At 44.7% G+C, this 19,640-nt stretch overlaps 1 protein-coding gene across 2 annotated transcripts in view; it reads right to left on the reverse strand.

Annotated features, from left to right (window-relative positions):
• ADCY8 (adenylate cyclase 8) overlaps positions 1 to 19,640 on the reverse strand; it is a 523,977-nt gene that overhangs the window by 163,873 nt on the left and 340,464 nt on the right. The window contains exon 8 of one of the 2 annotated variants that reach the window (XM_082257567.1): positions 1,983 to 2,180. The exons of the other annotated variant lie outside the window; for it this stretch is intronic. Coding sequence (XP_082113693.1) covers positions 1,983 to 2,180 — 198 coding nt within the window. The remainder of the gene's footprint in view (positions 1 to 1,982; positions 2,181 to 19,640) is intronic. 2 annotated transcript variants of the gene reach the window in all.

Below are 19,640 nucleotides of genomic sequence, written 5' to 3' on the forward strand. Positions count from 1 at the left end.
TATGCGGCTCCCCTGTACACCTGGATAGGAGGGGCGGCGGGGCAGAAATGTAGGAGGACAATGGAGGAGATTAGTTCCTCTGCATGCTGCCCCGACACTCCTCCTATCCAGTTCACTTGTGTTCTGCTGTCTCTGGGCCCCTGTGTGCTCCCCTGGTCCCCCCACCCACTGTGCTCCCTGTCCCCCACTGTCCAGGGGGCCCTTCTCGGTTTCTTGCACCAGGGCCCTAAAGGTTCTAGTTACGCCTCTGACTGTCACCCAACTAGGCCAAAACAGCCACATTAATTTGTAATAGTCATCCAATATTAATGGCCTTCTTTGCCAGTATCCACCCATGAAGAACCTTTGTAGCCTAACCTAAGTCCAGTGTATGGTCATCTAATATCTAATGCCTCGTACACACGCATAGATAGTTGGTCGTGAATTTTCGGCCAAAGCCCGATTGACCGATTCTCGGCTTGTTAGTATGATGCTTTCAACAACCGACTCCGACTTTTCAGCCGAATAAAATCTGGTGTGCAGGCTATAAAATTTTTGTTGGCCGTCAACACAACGGCCGATTTTCCGTCAGTCAGTACAGATTTCGGCAAACAAAAATCAGATGAGCAAGACTGGGCATGCTCAGAGAAGAAAAAACACACGGAAAGTAAACCATCACATGACATCACTTCTGAAGTTGGTTTTTGTTGGCCGAGAAAACTTGTGTGCAGTCTAGAGCACATTTCAACCAACAAAACAACACTGGACAAAAGACGGCCGATCGGTCGGCCGATAATCGTTGCGTGTGTACGAGGCATAAGTCCATCTTTACCAGATTACCCACATCATCAAAAACCCATTCAGCTGTAGGGAGCACTTGGTTTGGCACTCTCCCTTGGTCTGTATGGATTCTCTTGAGTCTTCTCATGTTCTCCAAAAACATTATGGTGGGTTAATTCGTACGACACCAAAATGTCTCTAGAATGTTGTAGTCCTCTTAGATTGCATTTTACTTCAGGGTAGAAACCAATGTAAAAGGGGCAATATACTTTGTAATACGCTGCATAATATACAACCTCACTAACTAAATACAGGAAATTATAAAAAGAAGCAATCAAATCATGTAATGCTATTGAGGGAGACAATAAAACTGTGAAAAAGTCAAAGTTAACCCACATGGTCTTCCAACACAGACTGGTGTAACCACAACTACATGAATGGTCTTACAACACTTAGGTCCTAGTAGTAAAGGAAGCCTGGCCAACACACATGATAAGCACCTGTTCCATCTAAGCCCTGGCACTTCGAACTAAGCCCCGCATCCTGTCAACACTGCTTGACACCCATCACTTCAAACAATGAGAATAAAAATGTATGCACTATCACATCTACCCATGGGGAAAGAGTATCTTTATTAAATTTTTACACATTTTTATTTGGTAATTTCTTTGAAGGCACACTGAAATGTACTGAATACTTGGGGAAAGTTTGGTGCTCAAGTGATACCTATTATTGGCTAACATTAGTTATTAAAAGTGAAAGCTTTTGAAACAACATGATGGGTTTCTTTTTCAGGCATTATACAATTGTATATTGCATCTTTAATTCCTTTACCTAAAGCCAAAACTTTTTTTTTTAAATTTGGGCACCAGGACAAATAGAGAGGTTGATTATCTCTAATGGAGGCACAGACAGCAATTAAAACTTGATAGGGGTTATAACTCCTTATTACTTTATTCAAAACTACTTTTTGTTTTAAAATAGTTCAAGTTACCTAATAAAGAGTATTACATAAAACTCCAATCTTTCCAATAGTTAACAAATTGCATCACTAAATCCTTGAAAAAGGGTGCACATACCCAAAAAACTTCATAGCTAAACCTTCATAAATTCCTTCTCTACCCTTATTTACAGCATGACGACCACACACATGCACCTCCACCAACACAAGGACATTTGAAACAATGATGAACATGGAAGTGAGTCAGCAGAGCCCCGGCTACCTTGTGCTCCAGGCTGGAATCTTTAAACATCAGTGAGAAAGGCTTGATATGCTCTCTTCTCAACTTATCTCCACTCCGCAAGTCGATGGTGTGCTCTATTCGCTTGTTAATCTCCTCAGGCCCAGATTGGACATGCAAAGCTTGTGCAAGATGGTTTGGAAGCAGATTTATTGAATTTCTTGTTAGAGCAGCCAGAGTCTAGGGGAAAGCACATGCAAAAAAATAAAACCTGCTAGTCCCCTGGGTTTAAAATGCAATATATATATATATAAATGTATTTTTTTTTTTTTCAGAACAGGTTGCACTGCAAGTCAAAACAGCATTCCATGCAAATGTTAGAAAAGAAACCAAACCCAGAAAGCATGAAAGGGCTTTTTTTAAAGAGGACCCGTCACCACTGTAAGAGCTTACATCAAGCTTAAGTAACTTGCGACATTTTTAATTTGTAGAGCTTTCTCCTTCCACTGAAACGATTGGCTTGACTCTTGACCAAGAGAGGGGCTATTGTGTTCATTTTACAACATGCTTTCTGTATCCCTCTTATTTACATCATTCCCTTTTCTAGACACTGCTAAATTAAATGCCCAATTTGGCACCTATTTCACTAATGTCCCCCATAACAGATGGAATCCTGATATAAACCACAGCCAGAGGTAACGGAAGCAAAATGTTCACGCAACAGTGGATAGGTGTTTTTCCCCTATTTTAATTTCCTCTACTTCTCCCCTTGACATTTTTCTCTTCGTCTGTGAGTAAACTTTGGAAAACTGATCTCAGGCAGAAGATGATGGCAAAACCCGAAGAGATGGCTTTGTAAGGCAGAATAAGAGTGGATGGAAGGATATATACTTAGCCCTCCTATCTTGGACCGGTGTCTTAAATGGACACTAAGAATAGGACTCTCAACTTAGTGTCAGGCCAACTTTTCCTATGGAAGGACATAGCTCGGAAAATAGCTATTTTTTTTAGCAATTAATAGATATCAGAAGTATTCATTCCTTTCATCAAACATTAAAACATTTTTGAAAAGCGTCAGGTCCTTTTTAAAGTGAAAGAGCTAGCATTCATGAAAATGCAACCTATTCATTTACTAGGAAAATTGAGAAAATGGTTAGGATGGATGTTGGTTATGAACCCACAGCATGTACACAACTTTTCTTTACAAAACTAACACCACCTTAGCAAAGTGAGCAACACAAGCCTCTGGATCCAAATTAGAGCTATGGTCTCCCTCTATGTCCCACAAAACAACACAGCAGCCCATTTGCCAATTGAGAGGTGCCCTTTTGCACTGTGGGATGCTGGGGATTGGGCCAGTTGTCCGAGTTACAGCAAAGTTGAGGATTTTAGGAAGCATGTGTCCAGTTTTGAGAACCAACTGGAAGGTACCCTATGGCACTATGGAATGCTGGGGATTGGGCCAGTTGTCCGAGTTACAGCAAAGTTGAGGATTTTAGGAAGCATGTGTCCAGTTATGGGAACCAACTGGAAGGTACTCTATTGCACTATGGAATGCTGGGGATTGGGCCAGATGGCCGAGTTACAGCATAGTTGAGGATTTTAGGAAGCATGTGTCCAGTTTTGGGAACCAACTGGAAGGTACCCTATGGCACTATGGAATGCTGGGGATTGGGCCAGTTGTCCGAGTTACAGCAAAGTTGAGGATTTTAGGAAGCATGTGTCCAGTTTTGGGAACCAACTGGAAGGTACTCTATTGCACTATGGAATGCTGGGGATTGGGCCAGTTGTCCGAGTTACAGAAAAGTTGAGGATTTTAGGAAGCATGTGTCCAGGTTTGGGAACCAACTGGAAGGTACCCTATGGCACTATGGAATGATGGGGATTGGGCCAGATGGCCGAGTTAGAGAATGGTTGAGGATTTCATGAAACATTTGTACAGGTTTGGGGAGCCCCCAAGGCACACAAGAGGGTTTGGGATTGAAAGCACAAGCAGAAAGTTTGTGGTGCCTGCTTTGCTGGTCTACTTTAATTTCTTGGGTTAATAATTATTATTATATATTATATTATTTCATTCACTTTAAAATTGCTGTCTCCCACTAGATATAGGCTATGTGCACAGTCTTAGGGAACCTTGAGTCATGATTTACTCTTCATGGTACTCATCATTACCCCACCTCTCCCAGTGAGGTCATTAGAAGTGTATAATTACATAGTTACATAGTTAGTGAGGTTGAAAAAAGACATCCGTCCATCCAGTTAAACCTATGATGTGTGTGTGTGTGTGTTTGCTGTTAACCGTACATTGTATACCCCTGTATGTTGTGGTCTTTAAGGTGCCCATCTAATAGTTTTTTGAAACAATCGATGCTCCCTGCTGATATGACTGCTTGTGGAAGAGAATTCCACATCCTTACTGCTCTGACAGTGAAGAACCCCTTACGTAATTTAAGGTTAAACCGTTTTTCCTCTAGTTTTAGTGGGTGGCCATGTGTCTTATTGTATTGTATAATAAAGCTTATAGTGAGGACTTGTTCATGGTCTATCTGTTGAGCAGCACACATGTATGGTGTGAACATAGCACATAGAAAACCATACTTTTCAATGTCCACACCATACATGTATGGTGGCTTGCATAAAAATGAAGCTAAACAAACATGCTGGTTGATCTACTAAAACTGGCGATGGCTAAATCTAGTGCGGCTCTGCATAGAAACCAATCAGCCTCCAGGTTTTTTTTTTTTTTGTCAAAACTTAATTGAACAAGCTGAATGTTAGAAGCTGATTGGCTACCATGCACAGCTCCACCAGATTTTGCAGTTTTCAGTAAACCAATCTCATGGTGTGAACAAGCCTAATGATTCAAGCAAATATGAGAGAAATGAATCCAATGCTTCTCTACTCTTTCTACAAATTATACTTGTTCACCTCTCATGCTGATCCTGTTGCAATAATACTATGAGCAATTAACTTGGAACAAGTATGTGGATATAGATTCTGACTTTTTATTGACATTACCCATCTATATACTTGTTCCAGGAAAGTGACTAATAATATACTGAAGCCAGTGGGTAAAGATAATAGCCAGCACCTAGCAAGGTCAGCGACAGAAGCCCCCATAGATCTTTAATGACAGTATTACCTTTAAAGCTACGCTATGAAAAGTGTGGCAATCAAAGCTTTTCACCCTTGTTCAGTTTCACAATTGGCGTAATAGGGCAACATGTCAGTGCTAACTGCAGCTGACGTTTTATAAACTACGTAAGCAGAAGAAATGTGGCATAAACCATGAAAATTAATCAGATATCTTTTAAAAGAAAAAAAGAAATTGGTGCCATGTCTATGATGGTTCTCATTTATCAAGGTCAAGATATTTCTAGTAGTATTTAGCCACATCCAGCTGGACTTGTGCTGTAATACTGAAGAAGTTTCATAGCTTTCCACGACATTTCTACATTTCTATTGGGAGTCAGGGAGATACCCAACAATGGCACCGACAATGGGGTTATGTAACTAGAACAAGATGGCACCACAGCCTTCAAATCCCTTCCCCTCCTGCTCTTGGACAATCAACATTTACACATCCCATTGTGATTGGATTAAAGTGTCCTAAGATTTGAATATAAATGCTAGTGTACCTTCCGATACACTCATTAGAACTGAGGGAATGGTTTGATCAGCTAGGAAACGCCTTCAACATTACAGAACAAGTCCAGTTGAATGTGACTAACTGCTACTAAATAATTGATGCTATGTGTAAAACAGAGGGTGCTAATTGGTGCTATGTGTAAAACAGAGGGTACCTTTGTTAGTGAAATGAGCCCCATTACAGCTTGTTATGGTAAAAATACAGATGTGGTAGAGTACCACTGTGTAGGCGTATCTATATATAACATTTAAAGGCACAGAAAGCAGTAATAAATAAATATCCCTACGGCTGATTTTCTCATATAATGCCACTGAATGTTTAATGATAACAGCCTAAACTGGTCACTTGATATTCTATAAGTTGGTTTTGTAAAATCCAGAAGCTATCTCTATCTTGTACCAGACAAGTGAGTGGCCTGTTAAGATCACAGACCAAACCATAAATTAAAGGGCAGCACTCAAAAATAATATTAATAAAATTATTAACCCCACGCCCCCCCCCCCCAAAAAAAAACAAACAAACAAACAACAAAAACAGCTTTTGCTACAGTACTAACCTTCAATCTGGAGCTGTGCTTCTTTTTCTGCCACTGAATGCCCTCGATCTTTTGGGTTGAATGAGGGCTACAATCATTCAACCTCTTCCTCTGAACCTCAGCTGTAATGGACCTTCCCCTAGCTTCTGACTTAATTATTATTGTTATAATACAGGATTTATATAGCGCCAACAGTTTGCGCAGCGCTTTACAATATGAGGGAAGACAATACAGTTACAATACAATTTAATACAGGTGGAATTGGACGGCCCTGCTTGTTAGAGCTTATAATTTAGAAGGGAGGGTCAAGTGAAACAAAAGGCAATAACTGTGGGGAATGAGCTGATGGAGAAAATGGAAGTATAGTTGTTAGGTGTGGGTAGGATAGGCTTCTCTGAAGAGGAGGGTTTTCAGGGATCGTCTAAAAGCTAATAGAATAGAGGATAATCAGACAGATTGGGGTAAGGAGTTCCATAGGATTGGAGAGGCTCTGGTAAAGTCCTGGAGGCGAGCATGGGAGGAGGTGACGAGGGAGCTAGAGAGCAGGAGGTTTTGAGAGGAATGAAGAGAGTTATTAGGTTAGTATTTTGAGACTATCTAGGATTGTAGCTGGGGGCTAAACTGTGGATGACTTTGTAAGATGTTGTTAGTATTTTGAATTGAATTTGTTGGGTGAGCGGAAGCCGGTGGAGGGCTTGGCAGAGAGGAGTAGCGGAACACTGAGCGATTGGTAAGGTGGATGAGTCTGGCAGCAGCGTTCATAATGGATTGAAGGGGGAAAAGCCTATGTAGAGGTAAGCCAATGAGAAGGGAATTGCAGTAGTCGAGTGCGCGAGATGACCAGGGAGTGAGGAGTTTTGTTGTGTCTTTGGTTAGGAAGAGGCGTATTTTGGAGATGTTGCGGAGGCTGAGGCGGCAAGATTTGGACAGTGATTGGATGTGGGGCTTAAAGGAGAGTTCAGAATCCAGGACAACACCTTGGACCTTGGAATGCAGGGATGGGCTGATAGTTGTGCTATCAATATTGACAAAGAGATCGGGGGAAGGGGCACGTGGTGGAGGAAAAATTTTAAGTTCGGTTTTGGATAGATTGAGTTTGAGGAAGTGGTGTGATAGCCAGACCGATATATCTGATAGTAAATTAGTGATACGTGAGGAGACTGAGGGAGAGAGCTGAGGGGTGGATAAATAGATTTGGGTATCATCAGCGTAGAGATGGTATTGGAAGCCGTGGGAGGCTATCAGCTGACCCAGAGAGGAGGTGTAGATTGAAAATAGGAGAGGTCCAAGAACAGAACATTGGGGGACCCAACAGAGAAGGGAAGAGGAGAGGAGGAAGTAGAATTGTAAGTAATGCTAAAGGGGTGGTTGGATAAGTAGGAAGAGAACCAGTGAAGAGTCATGGAGACCAAAGGCGTAGAGTTTTTTGAGGAGGAGGGGGTGGTCAACCAAATCAAAGGCAGCAGAAAGGTCCAGGAGTAGAAGTACAGAATAGTGTCTATTAGTTTTGGCCGTTAGATCGTTTGTTAGTTTTAGGAGAGCAGTTTCTGTGGAGTGTTGAGGCCGAAATCCAGACTGAAGGGGATAAAGAAGGCTTTTCTCTGCAAGGTGGTCGCACAGTCGGTTGTAGACCAAACGTTCAAGGAGTTTGGATAAAAAGGGGAGCAAGGAAATAGGGCGTAGGTTGTTAAGATTGGTTTGATCCAGTGAGGGCTGACAATGGGGCTGACTAGTGCATGTTTTAAAGAGTTGGGGAAGATGCCAAAAGAGAGGGAGAGATTGAAGATGTGGGTTAGAGAGTAGAATAGGGCCAGTGAGTGAACATAGCATTTGCGAGGGAACAGGATCCAGAGGGCAGGTGATTAAGTGGACATTAGCAAGTAGGTTAGCATTCTCGTCTATAGTGATGGGGTTGAATGAGGGAAGTAGTGATCGCACCTGTAGGCATGAAGCGTAAAGCATGGAAGGTATCTGAACAGCAATGATCTCCTCACAAATTGTATCAATCTTCTGTTTGAAGTGGTTGGCAATCTCCTGGGCAGTGAGTGAGTCAGTGGGTGGAGGCAGTGGAGGATAAAGTAGAGAATTAAAGGTAGCGAAGAGTTGCCGGAGGGCGGGATGACAAGTTGTTAATGAGAGTGATAAAATAGCTCTGCTTGGTAGTGTGGAGACTGGAATTGTATTTTTGGAGGGCAGATTTATATTGGTTGAAATCTTTCTGAGACCTAGTCTTACGCCATAGGCGCTCAAGAGCATGGCTATAATTTTTCAGACTTCTAGTGTTATCTGTTTACCAAGGTTGAAGGGGTCAAGAGCATGGCTATAATTTTTCAGACTTCTAGTGTTATCTGTTTACCAAGGTTGAAGGGGTCGGGGCCTAATTTGATGTGTAGTGAGGGGGGCCAGTGTGTCTAGGGAGGCTAAAAGTGAAGCGTTGTAGACAGAAGTGGCTAGGTTAGTGCAGGACAGGGGAGGGATTTTGTCAGAGTAGAGAAGAGAAGACTTGACAGTAAAAGAGAAGCAGCACAATAATTAGCACTCTGTCACTTCCTTCTGCTTTCCCCTCCTATCAGCATGCCTCTTATCAGCACATGAGCTGTTCTTGTGCTGTTTCTTTCTCTCCCTGTTTGAGCTCTTCTCTACAGGGGACTACAATAGCCTTCTTCCAAGTCAAATCTACTTACACTCACTGTACGTGTATACTAACACTGCTTGAATTTTGAATGTATTCATCATTACAGAGCTACATCAATGTGTGTCTTTTATGTCTGACTGGAGTTCAAGCCAGGGAGTTGCTAGTATGAAAAATCACATGCTTAATCTCGTGGGGATGGCAGTGGCAAGATTTCTAAATTAGGAAGCCATATGATGGTGTAACCCTACTGCAATGGACTCTCCATAATATACAATAAACAGATAACTGAGATGCTCACCTCAAAGATAGGCATTCTGAACAGAGGGGGAGACAAATAATTGCACAAAAACTTGCTACTGGGGTCTCCAAGAAGTATAATGGAGTTGTTTTATCCACTAGTGCCCACCCAAAATTTAAGAATTGATTTTAAGACCCATCAGGATCAAGATCTACAAGACCCATCTAGATCAAGATCTACAAGACCCACCAAGATCACGATCTACAAGACCCATCAAAGAAGAAGAACCATCAAAAAAAGCCATAAATGTTTTGTTGCCATCATCCCTATTTGGAGAAACTGGAAAAATGAGTAACACCAAAAGTACTAATGGGACTTTAAAGGCAACTAAAGTCAAGAAGGCTACTTTGCAATAAAAAACATGAAACTTTTTTGTTAATACATCCATAAAACAGTATATTTAGAGGAGAGTGTCACCGATTGCACATACCCTAACAAGTCAGCGTTTTTTACTGATAAAGTTTTTATTAACATTTATGATGATGTATCATACTTTTCATGGATGGATTCATGTCATGTTTTGATTACAAACTAGGCTTCTTGACTTTAGTTGCCTTTAAAGTCCCATTAGTACCTTTGGGGTTACTCATTTTTCCAGTTTCTACAAGACCCATCAAGATCACAATCTATAAAACCCATCTGGTTCAAGCTCAGCAAAACCTATCTAGATCAAAATCTGCAAGACCCATTAGGATCAAGATCTACAAGACCCATTAGAATCAAGATCTACAAGACCCATTAAGATCAAGAAGACCCATCAAGATCACAATCTACAAGACCCATCTATATCAAGATCTACAAGATCCATGAAGATCAAGATCTACAATATCCATCAAGGTCGCAATCTACAAGACCCATCAAGATCTACAAGATCCATGAAGATCAAGATCTACAAGATCCATCAATGTCACGATCTACAAAACCCATCAAGATCAAAGTTTACAAGACCCATCAAGTTCAAGATCTACAAGATCCACCAGATTGACCAGTTTGGCTCAATCCATGATACTGCCATCACCTAGAAATATCTTTACTATTTCAAATGTGTGCAATTTTGTATTAACATCAGCTGTATTTCCCAAAACAATTTGGTGTTACCGATTTAGGCATCGCAGTAAACATAGTACTGAACATACAACCAATGACAGAAATAGGCAAATGCCAGAAGGGTCTATTATCTCTCCCAGAGAATTCCCAACATGCTAAAAAATTGTTGCAGATCCTTTGTTTTACAGACCACAAACCCATGGTCTATGTGTGGCATCATGGAGGGCACAGAATGGTGGATAGGTGTGTTAGACCATGTATAACTAGTCTACAGGGCAGGAAGTAAAGGGAAATCTCCCCAATGGGGCACAAATTTCTTACTCTATCCAGCAAAGAAAAATATTGGGGTCTTTAGATATACGTTGTTGTTTGCAACCTGTTCGTTCACTTCCTTCCTATGTACCTTAGAAGGCCAGGATGTAACAAGGGTTGAAAATTCGGGGGTACTCTAATGGGGGGACACTGATGGAGACCTGGTTGTAGGGGAGACTTTGATGGGGACTCTATGTACGGGGGAATTTATGGGTACCCTGAAGAAAGGAGGGCATCTGATGGGGACCCTGATATAAGCAAAAACTATGAGGACCCTAATGTAAGGGGGGACTTTGATAGGGACCCTGATGTAATCGGAGACTCTGTTGGAGACCCTAAATAGGGGAGGACTCTGATGGGGTCCCAGATATAAAGGGAGGACTCTGATATAAGAGGGACCCCAACGGGTATTTTTTTCAGCCCGCAAATATTTCTAGAATATACAATACGGCCCTCACACTGAAAAGTCTGAGGACCCCTGATCTACTGAATGGCAGAGCCTCTACTGATCACTACCAGTCTGCCATTTAACTATTAAAGGACTCTAGTCAACACAGAAAGGTGACAAGGCATTCTCTACACTTACAGAGAATTAGAGGTCCTGTATACAGCCTGGACCAAAGAGCCCTCAGGGTCCACCCCCAAGGAGTGATTTGAAAACAACGACTTCAATTTTCAGTTCCAAATAAAGTGTTCCTTTAAGAAACTCAATGTTAAATCAATTAATGTTTCCACCGAGGACAAGACTCTTTTTTTAACCTCCTCCTATTATACCTTATGAAGCCAATAAAAGTATCTAACTGAGGCAGGAAATTGCATTAGCGTAAAAAAGCCAATAAAAGCACGAGGAATCAATTAACCTCTTGAAAGAGCTTCTTTCACATGGAAAATGTAGAAAAAACAGGCATTGTCCTCAGAAAATGAAGCGTCTCCTCCCCTACAGCAAGTGGAAGCTTCACCGGCAAATCCCTATCTCATCTTCACAGTTCGAAGCCACTGACACTGCATTAAACAGACAGAGGAACAATGAATACTATTAGTATCTGTCACAGACTGGACTTACGTGTTTAGAAATGACTCCTATAAGTGATACAGTGGGCAGGCATTCACACTTAAGCAATCTATTGCGTTACTGTGCCTTGCATCAAGGCAGCCCAATAACTGGGAATGGTTTGGCTAGGAACCACCAGAGGCGTACCTAGGGTCTCCAGCACCCTTGGCGAGGAGCTGTATCGGCGAAGGGGGTTGACAGAGAGAGAGGAGGGGGGTTTGACAGAGAGAGAGGGGGGGAGGGGGGGTGACAGAGAGAGGAGGGGGGTTGCAGAGAGAGAGTGGGGGTGACAGAGAGAGATGGGGGGTGACAGAGAGAGATGGGGGGTGACAGAGAGAGATGGGAGGTTACAGAGAGAGATGGGGGGGTGACAGAGAGAGATGGGGGGGTGACAGAGAAAGAGGGGTGACAGATAGAGAGAGGGGGTGACAGAGAGAGAGGGGAGGTGACAGAGAGAGAGAGGGGTGACAGAGAGAAAGAGGGGGTGACAGAGAGGGTGGGGGGTGACAGAGAGAGAGGGGAGTGACAGAGAGAGAGAGAGAGAGGGGGGAGACAGAGAGAGAGAGACGGTGGTGACAGAGAGAGAGGAGGGTGACAGAGAGAGAGAGGGGGTGACAGAGAGAGAGAGAGAGGGGGGGGAGACAGAGAGAGAGAGAGAGAGAGGGTGACAGAGAGAGAGAGAGAGAGGGGGGTGACAGAGAGAGAGAGGGGGGTGACAGAGAGAGATGGGGGTGACAGAGAGAGAGGGGAGTGACAGAGAGAGTAGGGGGGTTGCAGAGAGAGAGTGGGGGTGACAGAGAGAGATGGGGGGTGACAGAGAGAGATGGGGGGTGACAGAGAGAGATGGGAGGTTACAGAGAGAGATGGGGGGGTGACAGAGAGAGATGGGGGGGTGACAGAGAAAGAGGGGGTGACAGAGAGAGAGAGAGGGGGTGACAGAGAGAGAGGGGAGGTGACAGAGAGAGAGGGGGGTGACAGAGAGAAAGAGGGGGTGACAGAGAGAGTGGGGGGGTGACAGAGAGAGAGGGGAGTGACAGAGAGAGAGAGGGGGGAGACAGAGAGAGAGAGACGGGGGTGACAGAGAGAGAGGAGGGTGACAGAGAGAGAGAGGGGGTGACAGAGAGAGAGAGAGGGGGGAGACAGAGAGAGAGGGGGTGACAGAGAGAGAGAGGGGGGTGACACAGAGAGAGAGGGGGGTGACAGAGAAAAGGGGGGGTGACAGAGAGAGATGGGGGGTGACAGAGAGAGAGGGGAGTGACAGAGAGAGAGAGAGAGGGGGGAGACAGAGAGAGAGAGACGGGGGTGACAGAGAGAGAGGAGGGTGACAGAGAGAGAGAGGGGGTGACAGAGAGAGAGAGAGAGGGGGGGAGACAGAGAGAGAGGGGGTGACAGAGAGAGAGAGGGGGGTGACACAGAGAGAGAGGGGGGTGACTGAGAAAAGGGGGGGTGACAGAGAGAGATGGGGGGTGACAGAGAGAGATGGGGGTGACAGAGAGAGAGGGGAGTGACAGAGAGAGAGAGAGAGAGAGAGGGGGAGACAGAGAGAGAGAGAAAGGGGGTGACAGAGAGAGAGGAGGGTGACAGACAGAGAGGGGGTGAAAGAGAGAGAGAGGGGGGTGAGAGAGAGAGAGAGAGAGAGAGAGAGGGGGGAGACAGAGAGAGAGAGGGGGTGACAGAGAGAGAGGGGGGTGACAGAGAGAGAGAGGGGGTGACAGAGAGAGAGAGAGGGGGTGACAGAGAAAGGGGGGGGTGACGAGCGGCTTCTCAGCCGCATCGGTTGTCATTACAAGACAGCCGACCATCGGCTATGGACGCCGGTACCGGGGTAATGCCTCTAGCTGCAGGCATCACTCCAGTACAAGCACTTTCCCTAAATATCGGTAAATCAAAAGGCCGATTCCGATATATCGGGGAAAGTGCATATCGGCCCCCGATATATCGGTGTTGCCAATAATCGGTTGATCACGAATTTAAATCTCCATCTAACACTCCCCTCCCCCCAGACTGACATTGCTGCTGTCTGCTGTGCCCCCTGTGCTCCTTTATCCAGAGTGGGGGTACTCTAATTCAGGTGGTGTGTTATTGGCCAGATCACCAGATAAAAACAGAGGGGAAAAAACCCTAAAAATATAAAACAAATGCAGCCACCAGATCTAATGATTGGTAAGCTGTGATATACTACATGTTTGGTTTTGAGTTTATTACCGCTTTAAGCAGTGTGAGTGACTTGGCATTAGCCATTTGTAGTCTGCTGTAACGTAAGTCATTTGGTATTGGTTGCTTGCAGGCTTCTGTAAAGCAGAGCTCATATAGAAGGAGGGTGAAGCAGCACAAGGAGCCACTTGGGTATGCTGCAGTTCAAGATGCATGCTGATAGGAGGATAGAGCAGAGTGACAGAAATAAGATCATCAGTGTGCTACTTCTTTCATTGTCCGGTCACAGGATAGGAGACTTATATGTGGCCAGGGACCTGAAACTGCAACAGGTCCCCTCCTTTATCAGGAATGGCTGTGCTGTACGGCAGAGCTGTGTAAATGTCAGTCAGAACTGGATGGGCAGAAATACAAATCCTTTGACAGGTGGAACATCTACATTTTATCTATTTGATCTCTATATTTAGCTGATTTAAAGCTGAACTCCGGGATGTGCAAATATTATCTAAAATTATTATAATATTATATTATATTTTCTAAATCCATTTATCGTGTGTATCCTTCCTTGAATCTCAGTGAGCTTTGCGTATTTCCTCCAGATCTGTGCAGTAATCCAGTGTGAGAGTTTTCCTTCCTGTAATAAAGACCGCTCACTGCTGCTCTCTCTCCTTGTGCAGGATTACCAGCCTTGTCTCTGCCCCCTTGTTGTAGTTTTCTACAGGCAGCCAGGCATGGGTGGAGCCTGCTGAGCCCCTCCCACAGCTCTGCTCTATCTCTATGTGCAGAATGACTGATCTTGTCTCTGCCCTCTCCTGTAGTTTTCTACAGGCAGACAGTTGTGGGTGCAGCCTTCTGGGCCCCTCAGACAGCTCTGCTCTGTTTCTATGTGCAGGGTGAATGATCTTGTCTCCGCCCCTTCCTGTAGTTTTACACAGGCAGCTATTTGTGGGTGGAGCCTGCTGGCCCCTCCCACAGCTTTGCTCTGTTTCTATGTGCAGGGTGAATGATCTTGTCTCCGCCCCCTCCTGTAGTTTTTTTACAGGCAGCCAGTCATGGGTGGAGCCTGCTGGACCCCTCCCACAGCTCTGCTCTATCTCTATGTGCAGGATGACTGACCTGGTCTCCACCCCCTCCTATAGTTTTCTACAGGCAGCCAGTCATGGGTGGAGCTTGCTGGGCCCCTCCCACAGCTCTGCTCTGTTTCTATGTGCAGGGTGACTGATCTTGTCTCCACCCTCTCCTGTAGTTTTCCACAGGCAGCAAGTCATGGGTGGAGCCTGATGGACCCCTCCCACAGCTCTGCTCTATCTCTGTGTGCAGGGTGACTGATCTTGTCTCTGCCCCCTTCTGTAGTTTTTTACAGGCAGCCAGTCATGGGTGGAATCTGCTGGGCCCCTCCCACAGCTCTGCTCTATCTCTATGTGCAGGATGACTAATCTTGTCTCCGCCCCTCCTGTAGTTTCCTACAGGCAGCCAGTCATGGGTGGAGCCCGCTGGGCCCCTCCCACAGCTCTGAACGGCTATGCACGGGACAGTGATGATGCCGTTGATACTTTTACAAGGTGATAAAAGGCATTTCTTGCACACAAAGTGCATAATATTCTTTGGGCTATTGAGAAATATATTTAAATTAAATATTTAGTGTCCGGAGATCACCTTTAAGTAAGTTGCTTTTGGGGTGAGACGGGGATATTTCAACAATTGTACGGCGCGGAGTCACAATGATCCCTCTCCATGTGTTGGGCACAGAAGCCGGGCTTTCATATATCTTTACATTAACAAAGGAAGAGGGAAGAATGGAGCTCCTGGCACTCAACCCTCCCGCTGGGACTGTAAGTGTGACAAACACACAGCGGGGTTCCCGCTTCCAGGATCCATGTGTCTGCATAGCCGCCAGCAATTCACCGCTCAGTCCGCAATTTAATAGTTTGTCAAATGATCCCTGCCGTTTCCATGGCAGTTGTCTGTCTCAGGACACCGAAAACGCATTCCATGTCAGCTCTGTTAAAGGAAAACTCCCTTCCCATTAACTGATACACCTTACCCAGGGCAACTGTAATTTAAAGGTGAACTCCGAGCAGAATGATGCAGCTCTGTAATCGTAAAAGTGGTTCTAAAAGAAAACGTTTTTTATTATCTTTTTATTTTTTTTACCTAAACCTCCCTGGCGGTATGATTCTTTCCGATTTTGGGTGCTGAAAGCGGTACCATTATTTTGCATGTAATTCTTAAGAATGAGCAGCCCAAACCAACTATTTACATTGATTTTTTTTTTTTTTTTACTGTGCGTTCTTCTTTATAACATCTCGGGTATGATAAAGTTTGAAACTCAAAATCATAAATTATAATATAATAAATGACTATATATATATATATATATATATATATACACATAAAAAGTACAGTAAAACTGCAGGAAAGGGCACTTGGGGGCAAACTAATGTGAATTTATTTTATTTTGCAATGTATCAGTGTGTTTGGTGTGTTTTACATTTGAATTTGCCGCCGGTTCCACCCCCCTGCGAGCGTCACGTCGCAGGAGATGGAAGTCGGGGCACAGAGCATCGGGAGGAAGAACCGCTGCCGCACACCGCCGGGATACATCGCTGGATCCTGGTGACAAGGTAAGTAACCCCTCTACAAGGATCCAGCGATGCTTCTGGCGGTACCCCGATTGTGGCTCGGGGTTACCGCTTTTGACAGTGAAATGTAACCCCGAGCCACACTCGGGAATACCGCTAGGAAGGTTAATGCATTATTTGCATTGAACCAAATCAATACCAGACACTTTCACCCCCTTCCTGCCCAGGCCAACTTTCAGCTTTCAGTGCTGTCACACTATAAATGACAATTACTTAGTCATGCAACACTGTACCCAAATGACAACCCTGGCTGAGAATGGCTGGTCTAACAGTACAATATGTGGCCAAATACTTGTGGACACCAGATCATCACACCTATGCTTGAAATCCATCCCAAAACCATGGGCATTAATAAGGAGCTGTCCCTATCTCTGAGGTTTCAACAACCTCCACTCATCTGGGAAGGCTTTCCACAAGATTTTAGAGTGTGGGGATTTATTCCCATTCAACCAAAGAACATTTGTGACATGAGCTTGTTGGATGAGAAAATCCGGCTTGCAGTTGGCATTCCAGTTCATCCTGTGCCATCTTAAAGCGGAGTTCCGGCCACAGAATCTTTTTTTTTTTAATGTCCCCCAAACAGTGACCCTCCGACCTGTATATATCTGCTAATCCTGTTTTATAAATTGGAATAATAGTTTTGCAAGCATAAAATCTTACTTTATAAAATTTCTGCTGAGCGCCGCTATCTTTGTGCTGGTTCGCCGAGTCCGCTGTGGGGAAATGTCTGCCCTGCTTCCTGATTGTAGTGGGCGGAGGCCGGTGAATCCAGCGCGAAATCTCGCACATGCGCAGTACTATGCGATCGGCATAGTATTTGTTTCCATAGGGACGGCAGCGTGGCGGAAGTTGCCTCCCCTATAAAGCCTATTTAATAGTAGACCTATTTAAATATGGCGCCATCCGCACTGTGCTCCGCCTAACATCGCGTCATTTCCTGTTTGGAAATAACGCGATGAGAGGAGCGGCCAACCGCCTACGTCACTGCCAATTGCATCCTGGGAGCGACGAGAGTAAGACCTCCCAGGACGCATTGCGGGACAGGAAGTGACGGCGCGGGCCGCGCAGCCGAGGAAGGAGGAAGTGGATGTCAAGGTGAGTATATTATCCTCTGTAAAAAGGTAAGTTAAAAAAAAAAAAAACGCCGGGAATATCCAATTCTTGCTCATGGAAGGATAAGGAAGCGGATGCCATAAAATGTAAAGGCATGATTTTCTGCCCGGAACTCCGCTTTAAGAGCATTAAAGGGCCCCGGGCAATGCAGTGCACTGGGGCCCCTCCTACACAATCGACCCGAGAATAAAAATGCAAATGATCGATAAGGCAATATTTATTGGTACAGCAGTGCCAGACTAATGACAGCTTCCAAATTCAGCGGCTGGGTCCGGTGAACACACACGGACGGGAGTCAGACTCAACTGTCCTGTGTTCGCTTGTTCCCGTGGAGGTGGACAGGCATTCCTGCAGTTGTGGGCTCCCCCCTCCATGGCCTAAGTGGCCTGAGAGCAGCGCAGGGATGATAGGCTCTTGCCACCTGCTAAGTTTGGTGGCGGGATGCACACGGGAATCTGGACTAATGCTTGGCAGGGGCTAGGTCGCTGGGCCCCCCCCAGGCAAGTGGGGCCCCCAGGCAATTGCTCAGCGTGCCCATTCGGTAAGATGGCCCTGAGTTCATCCCAAAGATGTTCAAAAGAATTGAGGTCAGGGCTCTGTGCAGGCCACTTAAAGCGGATTTAAACTCCCAAAAGAAGGTTAGTTCCATTTAAATGCTCACCCCCTCGGCAAACTGAATTACAGGAAATGTTTTATTTCCCTATCGTTTTGAATTTTTGGGCCCATTCTCTGCAGCTCTTCTGGCCTAGGCTAGAATGATTTATACCTGGTCTCCTGGGATACTTACATCACATTTCCCAGGGGATGGCAGGATCAACACAAAGAGCAGCTAGGGCACGGTCTTACCCCAAACACACCTCCAGGCTGTGTAAGGGCTATTTGACCAAGAAGGAGGGTGATGGGGTGCTGCGCCAGATGACCTGGCCTCCACAGTCACTGGACCTGATCCCAATCGAGATGGTTTGGGGTGAGCTGGACTGCAACGTGAAGGCAAAAGGGCCAACAAGTGCTAAGCATCTCTGGGAACTCCTTCAAGACTGTTGGAAGACCCAGGGGCGTAACTACAGGGGTTGCAGGGGTTGCAATCGCTACCGGGCCCCATGCTCCAGGGGGCCCGGTAGCAAACCAGTGGGTGAACTTCTAGGATCTCAAAGGTCACACTTGTGACCGGGCCCTGGCATTTCACCACTGTGGGGAGGCCCCAAGATTGCAGGAAGGGGGCCCACTGCAGAACTTGTGAAAGGATCCTGATGCGGGACCATAATAAAAGGCCATGCAATGAGATTAAAGAGCCCCAGGATTAGTGGGAAGAGCCCCGGGCTTGAAGGGAAGGGCCCCGGCCAGGGGTCTGGGGGGCCCTTCATGGTTTCTTGCATCGGGGCCCTGAAGGTTCTAGTTACGCCTCTGGGAAGACCATTTCAGGTGACTTCCTCTTGAAGTGTGAAGCTACAATTTTCATAGTCATGAAAATAAAAAAAAATAAAAAAAACTCTTTGAATGAGAAGGTGTGTCCAAACTTTTGGTCTGTACTGTATATATATATATATATATATATATATATATATATTAATATTTTATTAGGAGCAGCAGCATGGGTTTCAGAGGCCTTACAGAAGCAGCATCATCATGCGCCAGGCAGAAGACAACAAATAAGCAACAAGAATAGAATTTGCTTTACAAAGGTTTTTCATCCTTGTGGTGTCACAACAACAAAAAGCATCAGCAATCGCCACATGAGCCAAAGTTGAAGGACCTCAAGTGGAAACCAGAGTCGAAAAAAAAAAAAGATTTCTTTTGCAATTTTTCTTTCTGCTAGGTGCAGCAGCACCAGCATGATGGCCCATGGACAAGACAGGGAGAAGACCGCCAATAAAAAAAACATAAAAATAGAATTCTTTTATTATTTTTCTACCATGGTACATCGGGGAGGCTCGGAATAAATGAAAACACAGCATTCTTATCTTTTATAAATTCTATTTCCAGTAGTGTAGTACTACAGCAACATAAACCAGGTAGAAGAAAAGGAGGGGTTTGCAACAGGGTTTCTCTCCCTGATTGTACATTGCAGTGTTAATTTTGGCAGCAAATTTCAATTTAGTTTTAGTCTTAGTCTTAGGACTAAAATGGCATTTTAGTTTTAGTCCTATTTTAGTCTTCTGCAAGTGTTTTAGTTTTAGCCGAATTTAGTTGACTAAAACTCCAGTACATTTTAGTCGATTAAAACGTCCTACATTTTAGTAGACTAAAACTCATTTTAGTCATCT

Source organism: Pelophylax lessonae (genome assembly GCF_965119305.1).
Source record: "Pelophylax lessonae genome assembly, chromosome: 5".
Taxonomy (NCBI): Eukaryota; Metazoa; Chordata; class Amphibia; order Anura; family Ranidae; genus Pelophylax; species Pelophylax lessonae.